Source organism: Malurus melanocephalus, unplaced genomic scaffold (assembly GCF_030028575.1).
Source record: "Malurus melanocephalus ecotype Western Australia unplaced genomic scaffold, MMel_1.1 scaffold_550, whole genome shotgun sequence".
Lineage (NCBI taxonomy): Eukaryota > Metazoa > Chordata > Aves > Passeriformes > Maluridae > Malurus > Malurus melanocephalus.
Genome location: NW_026623782.1, coordinates 66,314 through 83,392, shown reverse-complemented (window position 1 = coordinate 83,392; position 17,079 = coordinate 66,314). Strand labels below are relative to the sequence as shown.

The 17,079-nt window shown below is 41.0% G+C and overlaps 1 protein-coding gene across 3 annotated transcripts in view; it reads left to right on the top strand.

Annotated features, from left to right (window-relative positions):
• Positions 1 to 17,079, top strand: part of LOC130583047 (dystrophin-like) — a 382,130-nt gene that overhangs the window by 301,352 nt on the left and 63,699 nt on the right. For all 3 annotated transcript variants that reach the window (XM_057382115.1, XM_057382114.1, XM_057382113.1), the window contains 2 exons: positions 4,585 to 4,646; positions 14,932 to 15,006. In XM_057382115.1, the coding sequence (XP_057238098.1) occupies positions 4,585 to 4,646; positions 14,932 to 15,006 (137 nt within the window). The remainder of the gene's footprint in view (positions 1 to 4,584; positions 4,647 to 14,931; positions 15,007 to 17,079) is intronic.

Sequence of the window (17,079 nt, the reverse complement as noted above, 5' to 3'; positions counted from 1 at the left end):
ATTTCTGCAAGAATTTGGGTGTGGGGGAGCATTGCTCTCAAATCCTCCTGCTGCTGGTGTTGCTCAGAAGTAATATAAAAGGAATGAAGTAAAAATTACTGTATTTTRTCCAAACTGATCAAGTTATAACAAGGGAACTGTAATTCAGCCAGTGTGTCTGTTAGGAGATCATCTCTTGATTTCAGGTTTCCAATCCTGTGTGYTGTTGGCTCTGCCGACAGTGATGAGAGACAAATCTCTCTGCTGTTGGCAGGAACAGAGGAGTTCACACAGGCATAGTGTGACAAAATTCCCTACATAAAAATTATCCTTGCTAATATAATATAATCATCCTTTAATGAAGTGGTCCTGTGGTTCCCAAAGGATGTATCAAGTGAAGACTACGCTTTCATCCCACTGAATTGTCAGTGTGTTTAGTGTGCCAGTCACACCCGCGCCAAGGTGTCACCACCATTGCTGCTCGTCTGCTTTTCAGGCCTGTTTTTAATTCCTTTTCCACTTATGCAGCTCAGGTCGAGTGAGAAAGAGGAAAATAAGCYCAGTGAGTGCACTTATATTTTTATTTGTTTCAGAATGCCCATGATTTAAAAGCTAGTGATCAATTTAGTTGACCTAAATGTAGAGCCAAATTGAAAAATGTATCCTCTGAGCATGTGCAATATTGCAAAACTGCTGGCTGTGTGCGCTGATGTCTTTTTGTGTTGGTGGTTTGTTGGAAAAGCATTTTGAGTGCTTATTTCTGCACATACTCTCACTGTGCTTGCTTCAGCTGCTGCTAGTCAAGAGGACTCACACTACACTTTTCATGTCTTTCTGACTTGCAGGCTGTAAAGGGCCTTGTTCACCAGAGTTTGAAACTCTGGCAAACACTTTGCTGCAGATCTATTAAGGATGCTACAGCATTCCCAAGTGTGGTTGAAGCTGCCTGAAACTGCTGAGCTGGCATTTCACTTGAGACGATTCTCACAATAAGGGCATACACACAAATCCTCCCCCACYGGTCCAACCCCAGAGCTCACAATTAAATGGCCTTTGAAAAATGGCAAAGAGGCTTACRAAGAATAGCCTTGATGGAATCTAACCTTTCCTGGAGCTGCCCTTGTGTGCGGAATAGTTGATAATTTTCTGAGCTGAAGACGTTGAGAGGCGAACACCTTTTAGCGGGAGCGAAATATCTGCAGCCTTCTTGTGTTCTGCATGTAAAGTACCAGCAAAGYCTGCCCTGGCTCCGTACGGGCACTCAACCTCTACAGTTCCCTTCCAAGGCTTTGCCTTTCCCTGTGGAGCACAGAGGGGTGCTGAGGGCTGGCCAGTCCATCACTGGGGCTGGTAGCAGATGGGAGTTGGTGGCCCCTGCCGAGGGTGGCCATACCAGCTGGGTGCAAGGCACTCTGCCCCACCAGTGCTCACTGCTGAGGAGCTGGTGGGGTAAGAGYTAGGGGCTCAAATCACTTGGCTTTTATAGCCTTGGAAAGGAACGTTTCCTCTAAGTTGCAACTGAGTTTAAAATTAAAGCAAAAGGGGGAATGTACCTGCCCTGCAAATTCAGGCTTTGTCACTTGCTCAAGTAAATTAAATAAAGCTTTACAAAAGTGTGCATTTGCCATGGTAATTAATCTTATACCGTGAAAGAAMAGCACACTGAGTAGGGGATTTGGGTTACTGGTATTAAAAATACCTGAAACCAGTTGGAGTCCACGGTTTCTTTGGCAAAGGAAATTTTATTTACAAGGTCTTACAAATGCRGTTGTGTATTTTCAGGAACAGTAAATGCCATAAGCTTAAACCATACAYGCTAATCTCACTGATATGTGCTTAGACCTTACCATAAAAAAAAAAGAAAAATAAAAAAATCAGTACATTATTCATTAGTATAACTTTGATTAGTGATACTATTTTTTCACACTAAGATGATCATTTTGTTCTTCTGTCCCACACAAGCATGGAATATATCYATAATCCTATCTATATTCACCTTTACCAGATATCTGATGGCTTTTAAATGTTTTCATGGGGAATCAGTTTTTTTGAAGGCTGCCAGGTTGACAGCTATGGAGTCTGAAGCGGTTTAGTTTGTGCATAGAACTATTTGGAGCTACCAAATTAATTTCTTACAGAAAGGCAGGTTATTTTTGGAGGTTTCTTGTAACTGTTCAACATAATTTTTTTTTCTCATTTTTGCTACATCATTTGGCATATAACCATGGTATGGTTCATGTTCAAATATCCCCCACTTCTGGGGCTATCTGCCCGCAGGGAAGCAAGCAAGGATGGCCAAGCGCCTGCCTGGGCAAGTATTGATTGAGGCTGATGTTGGGTGCAAACAAACTGCAGCCCCAGGTCTGTGGGTGTGAATGTTTGGGTCTGCAGCTCATTTATCTGAACTGTGACATTCCTGGCTACAAGATTCTTYTGCCATGAATACACTTCCACCTTCTTTTGGACTGCTGTTGTATCAGTAGAGGCTTCTGGCGGCTGAGTTTTCAGGAATGAAGCAGTTTCTGTTTTTCTTAAAAAATATGCTCTATACTTGGGCATGATAAAARGTTCTGGTGTTACATTCTCCCTGCAGAACCTGCCCATACCAAGCAGGATGGGAAATGAAGGAGCTCACATGCAGGTGGCTCAGATCCATAGGTTTTCACTTAAAGCTACACAGTTTCTCAGAATAAAAAAATAATCAACCAAAAAAAACCCCAGACCAGGCTGAGATATCTGAATAAAATTACAACCACCTCCCTTTCCAGGACTTATTTTTTACAGAGCAAAGAACAAGACTGCTTTTGCTCTTGTGGTGTCTTTCTCCCATTTGCACTGCCTTCAGCCACTGCAGGGATTGGGAAGGGGTGGGAATTCTGAGGTTGATGAGACAAGGCGTGTTTAAAAGCCTTTGCTCAACGAGCACAGTGCTATGGCAGCGTTTTTTCATTCTGTATAGTGCTTGTGATCCCTTTCAGTCTTTCTTGCAGTTACARAGCAAAATCTGGAAATATTATATATAGTAAGCTGCTGAACATATAGAGGTTACTGGGGCAGTAAAGTATTCACAGRGATCAAATAAATGGCTTGTCTTTTAAAGCCAAAATTAAATCATACTAAGAAAACCTGGCACAATTTTCTTTTTCCTTGAGTAGCGGTAGTGTTGAAGTGATTCATTGGAAGTTTTACCTCTTCTTAGCCTGTAAAGGGTAARTGTGCACTTGGGAGCATCAGTGCCTCAAAATGAGAACTCAAGGGTCATTTTTTTCTCTAAAACAACATTGTGGTGTCATTGTTCCAGCGCACAGTGGGGTGCACAGGTGCTGCTGGGTGGTGGTTTGGTCCCCTGGAGCTGGAAGGTGTGTGTGTTCCAGGAGCTCCACAGAGCTGTGGGTCACGTCCTTCTCTTCTGCATATCTTCTCCCAGATGATGTGCACATGTTGAAACCCGCATGTCTGTTTTTAAGTACAGAAATGGCAAATGTATTTGCTAGCAACGGTATGCTACATGTGGTCCATTTTTTTTTTATTAAATGGAGAATCACAGTTGACTCTTAATGCAGCTGAATTCTGTTTGAACAGGACTTTATTTGCTACACGACAGATAAGGAGACCTTTCTTTCAAGTCTTATATGTTAATGGAAACATAATCACGTTAGCTATACTGTCATTAAAAAAACAAACTCATAAAAAGTATAACCTTAGGAGACGTGAGTTGCTACTACATTCGCTAACACTTCATTCTGTTGACTTTCTCACGCAGCCTGTCCTTCGGCATCACGTTGTGTTGCAAAGCTGGAGGCTGCTGGCCTCAATGCAGAGACTCTCCAATTTACATTCTGGTCATACTGCAGGGTTTCATAACCCCGCTTTAGTTTTTCCCTGGCTTCCCAACAGCTCTGCTGCCTGACACTGCCCAGGGACCTCCAGGGCGAGGGAAAGGGCCTGGGAGTCCCAGGGAACAAGGGGAGCAGCCAAGAGTCTTTGCTAGAAGAAACTGTCACTACAGAGTGCAATACTGGCTTGAGAAGTGGTGTAAGCTGGTTCTGGATCAGTARGCTGTTGCACAGGGATTTCAGCACAGGTGTCTGGACTGAAAGAAAGGATTGAAGCTGCTGTGTTGGGTAGTTCTTACCTGCCACATGGAAAGGTGTCGAGAGAGCACGTAGGGGAAAGCAGGTCAAAAATACCATAGTTCTCGGTGTCTTGTCAGAGTTTCCAGAAATRCTTTTTAAGAACTAAGCCCTTTCAAATCTCTGTCTTCTGTTTTGGAACAATTGGAGAATGACCTGTACAAAACGATGAGTCCGTAAGAACTGATTGCTTGCAAATTCCTCAAAACACTGACATGTCTGAATACTTGGCTGTCTTTTTAATACTAGCATTAATTTTAATTTTGTTTCACGAGCCCTTGCCTGAATAAAGCGCTCTGAGTTAATGCCTCTCATTGAAAGAAGACGTGCCTGGCACTGCTGAGTCCCCCCACTGGAGCAGTCCAGGCTGTGGGCACGGATCCGGCACCGTRCTCTGATGTGCAGCCTGCATTACTGCTGTGAGATGGAGAGAGAAATTTCACTTTACTAACTTTCATGTTTTGTATTGTAGCCATGAGACGCAAACGACCTGCTGGGATCATCCCAAGATGACTGAGCTTTACCAGTCATTAGGTAAGACAGCTCTACCAGATGTTTGGTGCCTTTTTTTTTTTTTTTCTTCAGTTGAATGATTTGCTACGGCAAAGACTTCCAAAGGAAGCAAACCGAAAATTTAGTGAAAGACAGAGGCAGGGCTTTTACCAAGGTTAAAATTTTCTGCATGGGAAATTTATAAGGAACACATTTAAAACATGCAGTAGAAAAAATCTGAATTTCATTCAGCACATTTGGAATGTACACCAGGTTTACAAAGTAATCTGGGTGTATTGTTGCAAACTCTTTATTAAAAGACTGGAACAGAAGTTAAAAAAAAATAATCCTGAATCTTTTCACTGTCTAATCTACTTTACAAAAGGCACATGAAAAAATCAAACAAAGCTGCTGTTAATGTTGACTTTTGGATGGTGGGAAGCCAATTGAAGCAATTTGCCAAACTGTGTTACCACTGCTTTATTTTTAAAGCACTTTCAATACTTAGAAGGCATAGCAGCTGTCATGATGTCATTTTGAATACCCAAATTGCATGCTTATTATGACTTCAGATGTGCCTCTCTGGTGGAGGGTTTTTTGTTTCATTTTTTAGCAGCTTTGGAATTTATTAACAGAAGCACATCTATAAGATAAAATGGGTTAATCTATGCTCTAGTGTTTGGCAGGCCATTTAATAGCTAACTCTTTGATTTTAATGGTTGTGTTAATAAATAATAGAGGGTATAATAAAAATTAAGCTATTTTGCTGAAAGAAATCAGTAAATACGCTGCATTCATAAAGGAGGTTACGTCTGTACAGCACATGTACATAAACCAGCTTGAGCACTAGGATTGTCAAATCTAGCATTCTGTGCAGGCTTATTTGCCATGGTGAAAAATAGCTTAAATTATCACCTGCTAAACTCTAGTTTAGCTGCTGAAAACAGTCTAATTATGCCAGTGTAATCTATTTCAAGCGAACTCAGGTATCTCTATGGTGCTCTGCAGTTCAAGGCATGCTAAAAATATTTTAGAAAAGTGATATTATAAAATGAAACAACACAGTGTGAAGATTTTTCCCTTACAGTATTAGCAGTGTGGCAGCAGTTGGTTTAAAAATTAACCAGAATGCTGCTCTGTATGCCAAAAARGGATATAAAATGTATAAGTTCGGGCTAACCAAATGAAAAAGCAGACAAGTATTGACTTGCCATTTAATTATAACATATTGCCCTGTTTTTCTCCTTCATATTTCTGCTGTTAAAGTGAGGGTTTAAAAGTTTCAGGACAAATGGTAATTGCATATGCAGACATCCTTTAATACAGCTAGGTCTTCAAGCAGTTGCCTGTTAATTGAAGTTCACTCTCACTCCACAGCCACCTTTGATCCACAGATTTCGTGGTATTGCTGATAYTGTTGTTGGTCAGACATAAAGTCCTGTTGCAACTGCTTTTCTTCTGCTACTTCCCTGTTTCAGCTGGAGTACTCTTAAATACCAAGAAGTGAAAAGGTAATAAGGGAGAAAAGTGTCCTGATAGATTCAGGTCAGCAGTTCAGAAGATGTGTGACTGCTGAAGTCAKTTTGCATTTAGTTTAACTGAGTTTTATCACTGTGAGTATCACCCAAATGTCAGGACTTTAGGATWGCCTTATTTTTTACTGCATAAAGAAGGAACATGTTCAGGCAGATTTTCTTTTTTACTTACTTGTGAACTTCCTTTTTCTCATGCAATTTTCCTTTTCAGGAGCAAGAAATGTCAAAAAAAAGCAGTCCTCTGGCTGGCTGGCTGGCTTTGTTTCTTTTAAAGTTGAGACCAAATACTCATTAATACAAAACTGACATTGATTTTAATAAAGTATGCATAATATGCATTTTTATGAGTAAATTGAGGTGTTCATATGTGTGTATGAAAGAGACTAAACAAAGTGAYTCTTTGTGTACTGCCACATGGGTGAAGCTTTGATRAAAGTGCTGCTGAATAACCTAYAGATTTATTTTATTTTTGAGCTGGGTGTAATCACCATTGCCTAACTCTCACACAAACTGCATAATACGAGTATAACCCGTTTAGTCTTGAACAGAGCCCTTGATGTATTTTCAGTGCTTTGTTTTGCCTCARGTCAAAATGGTAATAATGGGATGTTTGAAGTCTTTTCAGGCTGTTCAGTAATATATTATCTGAGAAGATGTTATTAAAGTCGATTTTGTATTGCATACTCATTAGATCCTATTATTTTACCCCACATTAGGATCCAAATTTTGTTTCTAATTCATATAAAGAAGCTAGTAAAAAGCTTAGTATGTATGCCTTTTWAAAAATCTGGTAGAAAGCATGAATTTGGTAAGCGGGTAAATGTAAAAAAGTGAGACCAAGTACATCAGTGCTGTCAAGAGTTTTCATTTCCATTTTCCAACTCCTACACTTGGCCAGTAGGGAACAATGGTGCTATGCGATGTAGTTCTCTATACATGCCAGTATATCATAATTTGCTACAGGATGCTTATGTCTAATTTAAATTCTTAAAAATTACTAAAAGCTTGATTTTTTAAGTGAATGAGGAAGCTGCATCCTGTCACAAGGAAACATTTCTTACGTGCTTCTGAGATGCAAGAGACACTTCTCTAAGAAAGAAGAATAATATTAGTTTTAATCTTCAAATATCCGATTCACACGCCTCCAAATTGTTGCATTACATTTTGCTAAAATAAATGAATTCCAAGTGTGAGACTTATTGGTTCATTTTTCTGTATTTAGAGATTTGGGTATTTATAAAAATGAAGCTAAATTACTTGGGAACATTATCTAGTACTGATAAAAGAAGTTAGGAATGTGCTGTACACACTTTTGCCTGATCAGATTGTTGGTCAGGGAARTCCTGTAACCTCTTCAATTGTAACTGCATCAGAGACAGCAGGAAGAATCTACAGAAAGAAATTACAAAATAACCTTCCTATAAAGGAAGTGTTCTCAAATTCTGTTTGAACTCATTTGCTGAAACATAGCTGGTTATAAAGATACTTGTTAAGTACTTGATTTGAAATTATGTATGTATATCGAAAATTTACRACTGGTTGTTCTTTCTAACAATGATTTTCTTTTTAAGATGCTAAGATTGTTCCTGATTGCGCTTTATTATTAAAACAATGTAGCATTTTTTTCAGTTTTAATGAAACTCTTTTTCAGCTTGAGCAATTTTCACTCTTTATTTAAAGTTATAGCTACTTAAAGTTACATAATAAYGTGCCTATATTTAATTAATTAATTGTTGTTCAATGTTTAGTCAAAGTGACAACAGGTAGTAGATTTTGGTATAGATTAAATAAAAAAGAACCTTGTAAGTTAAGAACATAGAGAAGAAATAAGTGCTGAAATAGGAAAGGTAGTAAAAATCACAATACTGAGTTTCAAAGGATTAGAGGCTGACAGACATCCCCTGGTTTGTATTTTAAACCATCATGAACCACTCCTATTTTCCTCTAACTTCCTTCTGAAAGTCTTCAAAGTACAAGAACTGCTCCAACTGCTTTTCTTTCCAAAAGTAGTTCCTCTGCAGCAGATCTGCTGTTTTTGCACTGTTCTTTTGTATCCCACTTACAAGTGTTTTCATCCTTCATGATGCCTCCTGGGCATCACTGAAAACAGAATTTTTGCTGTTTCACCATCTTGGAGACCAAGGACCTTTGGGTGAGGGGAGAGATGGGAATCATAAAGTGATCTGAATTTGCTTCTTTTTTTCAGCTTATCTTCCGAGAATGAACATTTAATGTCAGACAACTTAGCTCTGAATAGCAGTATTTTGCCTTTAAGTTGAAAACAAGTCCAACCTTTGCTGCGRTGGCCCAGGAGGACTTGGCTTGTCRTGCCATACCATTAGTGTCCCCCTCTTCCAGCCTTCCCATGTCATGTCATGTCAGTACAAGTGTCCTCAAGGTGCATTAGTGTCACCATGAACAGTAATTGCAGTAGCAGGCTGCAGTCAGAAATGCTGTTTATCAATCCTAATTCACCAAGGCAGGACAAGAGGGTGAAAACCACCCTCATCCTGGCAGGCTGCGGTGCACTGGTGACAGCTCTCCATTTAATTTAGCGGGATGGGGGGCAGTTCTCTATGGAGTACATGAAAGAAATGTCAGAGTTGCTTAACACGAGGTGGGAGAATGCTGCAAGGCACCTCAGAGCCTTCTTTGAGCTTTCATCAGCAGCTGTGGTGTTGCTCTTGTGGCTGACTATTCCTGTGCAGCAGTGTGAGCTTCTAACTCCCAGTGACCAAGGCTGACCAATTTCATCTTTTTTCCTTTTGTGTTTTGATGTGCCCTTCTGAAATGCTKCCTGAAGAGGTTAAACTGCCCCTCGCTGCCTTTACAGTTAGTATTAGCAACTACCAGACCRTGTATTTATTATGAAATTTTATTCATATTCAGCTGTTTTCTGTGTTTGTACCAGTTAGACCCATGCCTACTGCACACATCAGTCTCTTGATTTCTATTGCAATCCAGTGAGATTATATATATGGCCCCTCTTTAAAGGTTATTTATTCACTAATGTACTTTTCAAGCCCATTTCAGAAAATAGGATTGCTTGGGTTCAGTCAGCCCTGGACAGCACTGAGCCTAGAGGAGGATATCTTTCTAACTGTGATTTCATCCTGTGCAGCACACACCTAACAAACAGTAAATACAGCTGTGGCAGACAGGTAGAACTTAGGTGGTAGAAGTTAACCTGGCATCCCCTGAAAATGAAAGCATACATGTATTAGCATGAAGGAAGCTATTCTAGAGAGAAYGAAGGGGTGTTCTGTTGCAGAATAAATGACCAATATGGGAACATTTTGGTTAAGATAATTGCACTCTTGGTTTGCAAATTGAGACCTTTTATTACTACTTTCTGAAGTTGTCTGTAATTTATTTATTTTAGGATTTTCCAGTATGACTGCTTCTCACCCAGAGTACATAAAAGGTTTCTGAACTTTTTGACTGCAARCTGCACTCATATCCAAATTCCCATAATGGGATATACCCAGTGTACATAATTTTCTTTCTTACATTTTGGGTTTGCAGACTGAAGAACAGACATTACATGCTTAAACTTCCAAGGGTCATGTCAGTTGGTCGGATTACAGGGATGCTGGCACATCCTGTGGTGTTCAGCCACCAGGTCCAGATGCAATCTGCAGTATTGTGGTGCCCTGGGTACCTCCTACTTGTTAATTTGCAGAGATGCTGTTGGCTTTTTCACTCAKTTGGACAGGCCTAGTACAAGGTGCTGGGTCGTTTCATAAAGRATAGTTGAACTGCACTTATAATAACAGTTTACTGTTATTTATTACYGAAGTAGTGTAAATGATAGCATTAATTATTGTTATAATAAAAGTCAATGGCTGAGACTCAACTGATATTAAGCAGTGTTACTTGATTAATTTCTTTCYTTTGTGCATTTGTCTCATTTGCATTTTAAAATTACAATTCCRAAAGAGGCAATATATGTCACTGTAGGGCATCATTAAAAGATTTRTTTTCAGGTTTTGGGCAGCAGGAGAAAACTAAGCATTCTTACCAGCAGGACAGGGAATCTCAGCTGTATTGAAACAATGTGAGCTGAAGCTTCTTGAGAAGGCAAAAGTGCTGCTAATGTYTGATGAAACATAGAAGGCTTGGTGGCTGTTAGAGGAATTATGGTCTTTTTAGGACTGTCCAGTAAACAGTTTTTAATGTGTTACGTAGGCATTATAATTCCCAAAATAGGTTATCCCSAGGCAGTGTATTTATGAACAGCCTATGAATATGTCACAAGCTGTGGCTGAGTAAGGCTTTCAAGTATCGTGGTATATCACTCTAAGTTCACATTTTCTGTCCTCACAGCTGAGAGTAAAGAAACCCTCAGAACTCTGTAAATCTTGTCAAAGGAAGATGAGGATTTGGCCTGATGACATCTAATTTCATGAAAAGAATTAAGTTGTTAATTTGCTAAATTTTACTCATACCACCTGAAGCACATAAGCTGCTCGTTTCAATTTGGTGATGTCCAGTCTGTCAGACCAAGTGAAATGTGTGTATTTTGCCCTCATTAATTAAAAAAAAAAAATTATAATAATATTTACAATATATGAACAAGAGACTGCCTTTTTAAAGTAAGGAAGTTTCCAGKTAGAAAGGACTTCATGAGATGCCTTCAGATTACATAGGGAGAGAGATGAATTATGTGAACAACCTTGGATGGGATGTAGCCTGGCCCATGCCAGCGTTTTTAGACACCCAGGGAGATCAGTCTGTCATACAGGATAGGACAATATCTAAAGGACAATATCTAATGGAACCTCCCAGACGCTCAGCAGATGCAGCAGCTATGGAGGGGGGTCAGTCTGTTTAAGAACCACCAAGGAAAGCAGTTCAATTACAACACCTTACTTTAAACCTGTTGTGKGAGTTATAGATGTGACTCCTTAAGAATGTGACTCCTCATGCTGGATGCTAGATCTCTTTTTAAATAGGTTATTTTAAAAAACTTACTGCTTTTATTTTTTTWTTGCTTTTAGTTATTTTATAAGCTRCTTTATGTWGTAAGAACTCAAGAATRTGAGATAGGTTTTTCCTGTAAAAATAATACTCATATTCCARTGTAAAATCCAGAATTTAGCAAGGGACAATTTTAAAAAGAAACAGACTACAAGATTTTATTTGTTGACACTGTGTCAGTAGTCAGTGGGACATTCCGGCAGGTAGTTTGAATCAGTGACCCCATCTCCAATGAGTGGGTTTTTTGCCCGATTATCCATTAGCAAAAGGATCTGCTGTGTTTAATTGCAGATTTTTCTAGAATACTGTAGAAATATAACATAGCCTTTATGTTTTAAARTTTCTCTCAACATGCAGAATTATGCAGAAAATGTTAGAATTTATTTATCTTACCATCTTTCCACAATATTTCCGATTTGAGATATTCCTATCAGCAGTGTGAAGTCCCCTTCATTACAGCTGCATTTGTAATAATAGCGCTAGTTCTTGTTCACTGTTAATCATGTTATTATACAGAGAAATATATATATCACTTGAACAGAGAGGTCATTCATGGCTGACTGATGGGAAAGTCATGATTTCTCTTTGCTCTGGGATGTAAATATGTCACCAAATACTCCCTCGTGATCCTTTCTTCTGTCTRTTCCTTTCCAGGGGCCAGGTGACCTCTTCCACTGCATCGTTGTTTCAGACCATAAGGAGATTATGCTCTCAGGCATTTACATTTTTTTTGTTCAAAGCTTGAAAGTTGCCTTCTGAGCAAGGAGGAGAGAGAGTATTGTTAAACAACTTGGAAAAGTTTTGCAATACACCAAGAGCTTTCAGCTCTCTGACTGCTCTGTTTGGATGATGAGGTGGTGCATACTTTCTAGGAGTGGGAGGAAAGGGCTGAGGGAAAACTTGTGCAGTGCAGTGAGCTCCCCAACCTGCTCCAGAATGATAAAAGCTTGGGAATCAGGGCTGGATGGGTCCTGACTAGTTTAGTGGGCTGTGTGGGGGTGGAGAAAGCATCCATTTTTTYTCCACCCCCACACAGGAAGGAAAAAATAAAAAAATAAAAAAAAAAAAAACCTTACAATGCAGGAAAGGAGGAACGGTGGTGTTTCCATAGGCTTTGGGAAGGTTGCTGCAGTTTGAACTATCTTCCTCCCTCCTCTGCCTGTTTCCAGCAGGAGTGGCTGGCTTGTGCCCAAGCAGTGCCTTTGTGCACCTCGTTTGAGATCTCCCCACTCACTGTGAGGAGTGGCTTTAAACCCAACACTCCACAGCCCAGGGGCCAAGACTCATTTCCTGGCACTCTTATGTTTTGGGGTTCATTTAAATGGGGTCTCATCCAGSAAGGGAAATGTTTTGAACCCACTTAAGCTGTGCCTGGGCTCCTTTCCTTGCTACACAGAGCAACATGTTTGTTCCAACAGTATCCCTGGGGGAGGAAAGACACCACTGGCAGTTTCATAGGCATAGGGAGGGGAAAGCAAAATCATTAAGATCCGGTGACCTTAAGTGACTGTCACCASCTGGTAGGRGTGCTGTCTATCAGGAGCATGGAGGTGGTGGCATAAGGGAGACAGAGGTGAGCAGCTGTCACGAGGATGGTAACTGGGCACAGGCTAATCCTGGTGACAGCAGCCAAGGTGGCAGTGGAGGTGTGCCATGGCTTAGTCTTGGCTTGCAGAGCCAAAAGATYGGCATTGCTGCCACTTTCCCAAAACCTGAGATGAGCGCTCCAAAATGAGCACCTGACATTGCTGCTTCATCATTTAGAGCAGATGCTTCTTGGCAGCAGTGTCGTTAAGGTTGACAATAAATTCAGTGTGTATTACATATACAGGAAAATAGATGTAAACTGTAGCACTTCCAGGATTAAATGTCTTCATGGATTGTATTTTCTGCCTTGATTGAGGCCTGAAATATGCATATATATTTACYCACATTTCTAAAAATGTAAATAATAAATAGATAAGCCTTTTTTAAAACACTCAGGAAGAATTTAAGAAAGGCTTCTTCATTTTGTCAAATACTAGCCTTATTTTTTTCCAGAATACAAGTACAGATTTGCTGCAAGCRTACAGAATGTAATTGAATTCATGGTGTATTTGTGAGAGACTGCTTTATTAATTTCCATTTAAGACAAATGAAGTTGCTTTATTTAAAGTGACTCACTGTATTCTACACCCCATAAAGGACCTGTCAGGATGATTGTGAGAGACAGAGCTGGCAGGAGCAATGCATAGAAGTGCCCATTAAAAAGGTGTATGCAACTGTACAAAGAGAAAGAAATTAAATACAAAGCTGAAACTTTCTTTTCTGCTCTAAGACATCTTTCAGAMATGTTCCACAGGTTTTATTAAGGTATACAAAACTACTGAATTATCATACCTCGTATTATTCATTCAGAACAGCTTAATTAAAATTAATGTAATTGAGACAATATTCCCTCTGCTACCTATATCTGTACAGCATTATAAATGATGTTGGGGTAGTTTTACCCAAGCTACCACATTTCAAAAAGCTTTACAGCACCTCAGCTCACATGCCAGCAAGGAACTGTTTTGTCTTTCCCTACTTTTCATCATACTCTTTCTCTAAGAGTCTGTCAGGCTTAGAGGCAGCTTATTGAGCTAAATGGACCTTTATTTTGAGCCACTACATTTTTCTCCCCTAATGTTCTTTTAATATTTACATCATAGTTGATATTTTCTAAACACTTTCCCATCAGTAACTCCTTAGGCTCAGTGGGTTTCATCAYTAAATTAAATGCATTCAGCAGTGTTGTCAGGTGCTGAAACTGTTTGGCACAAGCAGTGTATTTCTGTTCTGGAAAACCCTTAAGTTACAATATGCCAAGGTATCTCTTGGGAATGATCCCTAGGCTGCACAGGAGTGCCTGTCTGTGCCCAGGAATTCATTGGGTGGGTAGGTGACAGAGCCAAGAGCCCACATCTGTGTTTTCAGTGGTGGGGTGGCTGCCCTGTAGCATACGAATATGTCCCCTGCCACTCCTCAGTTCCCAGCTGCTGGCAGTGCCCCTTGGGAACCGTGCTCTGTGCTGCACTTCTGTGTCTTTATCTCTGCAGGTTCCTGGGAGATTTTGCCGACCATGGTTAAACTATTCAGTGGGGACTTGTGCTGATGCCCTTATTTTCTTAAACACATGAGGACAGCTCTAGCAAAAGTTGAGCCAGACAATGAGTTCCCAACCAGGTGCCATTCCCCTRCCAGAGCCCACCAGCTCCCCACTGTTCAGCACGTGGGGACCTGGGAGCTCACCTGGCTGGCTGAGCTGGCCTCTCTCCTGGAAGGCTCTGCATCTCTGGGCATGGCTGGGGCCTGCTGAGACAGAAAGCACGGAACTGTAATTGTTTTTTTTTTAATACCTTTTCTCTTTTAGCAGTAGCTGAGAGTCACCTGTTTTTTCCTGGGCAGAGCTCTTYCTTTGGAGCTGCCTGCACACAGCCTGGCTGGTGCATCAGGCAAGCAAGGAGTTTCAGGGTCTTATCTCCCTCACAGTGCCTTCAGTGTGAAAAGCTCTGYGGTATTTTCAGACACACTGCTGCAGTGCCTGATGTTGTCCTTTCAAGTGCTCTTTAGTTCAGTGACTTTGAACAAAAGGAAGTAACACTGTAGGACTTAATGTTTTCTTTTTGGATGGTTGATTGTCTCAGTGAAGTTTCTAACATAACTTTTTTTCTTCCCTCTGTTCTTTTAACTAACGAGTATTATCTTGTAGTTCAACATAAAAATGTTTTTGTGAGTTTTGTTATTTCTAATGTGCAGAGATGATCTTWTATTCTCCTCTTGCCCCCCTACAGCTGACCTGAACAACGTCAGGTTCTCGGCATACAGGACTGCCATGAAACTCCGCAGGCTGCAGAAAGCTCTCTGCTGTAAGTATCTGCCAGTGCCTCACCCGCTGCTGGGACGGCTCCATGGCCAGCACACGAGTTTATTCACAGCTTTCAGAAGCAGCAAAACACTCCCATACCTACCCCCAGCTCTGCCTGGTGCATGGAAACATCTCACCTAAAAGGCCTTCCGCTGCCACCAGTTTGCATGGTCATGACAAAACCGAAGTGCTGGGTGGTCTGCAGGTCTGTCCCTTGTAAGGCAGAGCAGCTGTTCAGAAATAAAACTGAACATATTGAGCATATTTAAAGAGCTAAAGAGTCTGCACACTCTTTAGCTGGGTATTTTCACTGTGCCATGTCACTGCCGTGTCCTGTGTCCGCCACAGCTTCCCAGCCGAAAGGAACACAGTTGTAGTKTGTGGGGAACAGTGAGAGCTCGGGTGAAATAATACCTTCAGAGCTGGAGTTGCTAATGGTTTGTTAAGTTGAATCTTGAACCCTGAGGGGTTATTGCCTTTAAATGAGATCATCACARTAAACATTTAGCTTCATTTTTTCCTCAGCTTTCAGTTGTGTTGAGAGGTCTCTCATCAGCTGTACATTAGTGATGTGCATGTTCTGACATTTTAGTTCTCCCAACTGCTGTATGTTATTCTACTTTTCCCTGGAATTACGTTTCTTTTTCAGCTTATTGTAACCTGATAGCTAAATAATTTGCYCAGAGTTTTCTTGATGGGCCAGTCAGTTGCCAAAGCAAGCAGTTAATTAGGCAGTCCAATTGGGAGGATTATTAAAATGTTTTARCATTCACTATTTGGCATTTAATTACAGGGTTAAATTTCTGACACAGTTGAAAATGTCTCAACTGTTGATTTATCTCAAGTTGGATTTGTGCTCACATGCTTTCTGGAACTGTGTCAAACCTTGGTATTTTTGAGCATGTTTACTTTTAGGCTTATAAGCATGGATGAATTCCACTAAAGTGTGCAGAYTTAATGTCTAAATGTACAAAAAATAGGGGAAAAAAAGGAAAAAATAAACAACAAATGAAAAGTCTTGTAACATAAYGAAAGGTTTTAACATGGATGCAGTGACAGAAGGAATTAAGATGATTAGAAATATAAACATCTTTCCACAGTACAGCAGTTCTGCCACACTCACTGTGGAAACATGGTATAAAAAAACTGGAGTGATATGCAGTGAAAAGTATTCATAATCAGTTCAGTACTGAAGGAAGCAACATTTTTGGAATTAACTAGCTGTCAGTGTATAAGTTTAGCTTGTAACAGGTTTTTATGACTGAAAGAGGAAAATTTTGCATCCCATWTTATCTGTGTTAGAATCACAGAATATTCTGAATTGGGACAAACTCACAAGTGTCATCCAAGACCCACTCCTGGCCCTGGTCAGGACACCCAAGAATCACCCCATGTGCTTGAGAGCATTGTCTAAACGCTTCTTGAACTCTGCCAGGCTTTGTGATGTGAGCCCTGCCCTGGGGAGCTGTTCCAGTGCCCAGACACCCTCTGGGGGAAGAACCTTTTCCTGATACCCAACCCAAACCTCTCCTGACACATCCTCATCCGTTCCCTCAGTGCTGTCRCTGTCCCCCAGAGCAGAGATCAGTGCCTGCCCCTCCTCTCCCCTCACAAGGAAGCTGTGACTGCACTGAGGGCTCCCCTCAGTCTCCTCCAGGCTCAACAGCCCCAGTGCCCTCAGCCGCTCCTCACACGGCTTCCCCTCAACGCCTTCCCCATCCTCAGGGCCTCCTTTGGACACTCTGCAACAGCTCCATGGCATTTTTATATTGTGGCACCCAAAGCTGCCCCCAGCACTGGAGGTGAGGCCGCCCCAGCCCAGAGCAGAGCGGGACTTGATTTGTCAAGGCCTCTCTGCAGGGCCTCCCTGCCTTGTAGGGACTCGACAGCTCCTCCCAGTTTAGTATCAACTATGAACTTACCTACAATCCCAGTTCTGCATCCAAGTTGTTTATGAAGATGGTGAAGAGCACAGGGATGAGGATGGAGCCCGGTAGAACCCCCTGAGTGCCAGGTCACAGGTCTGACGTCACCCCATTCACTGTCACCCTCTGTGCCCAGCCCATGAGTCAGC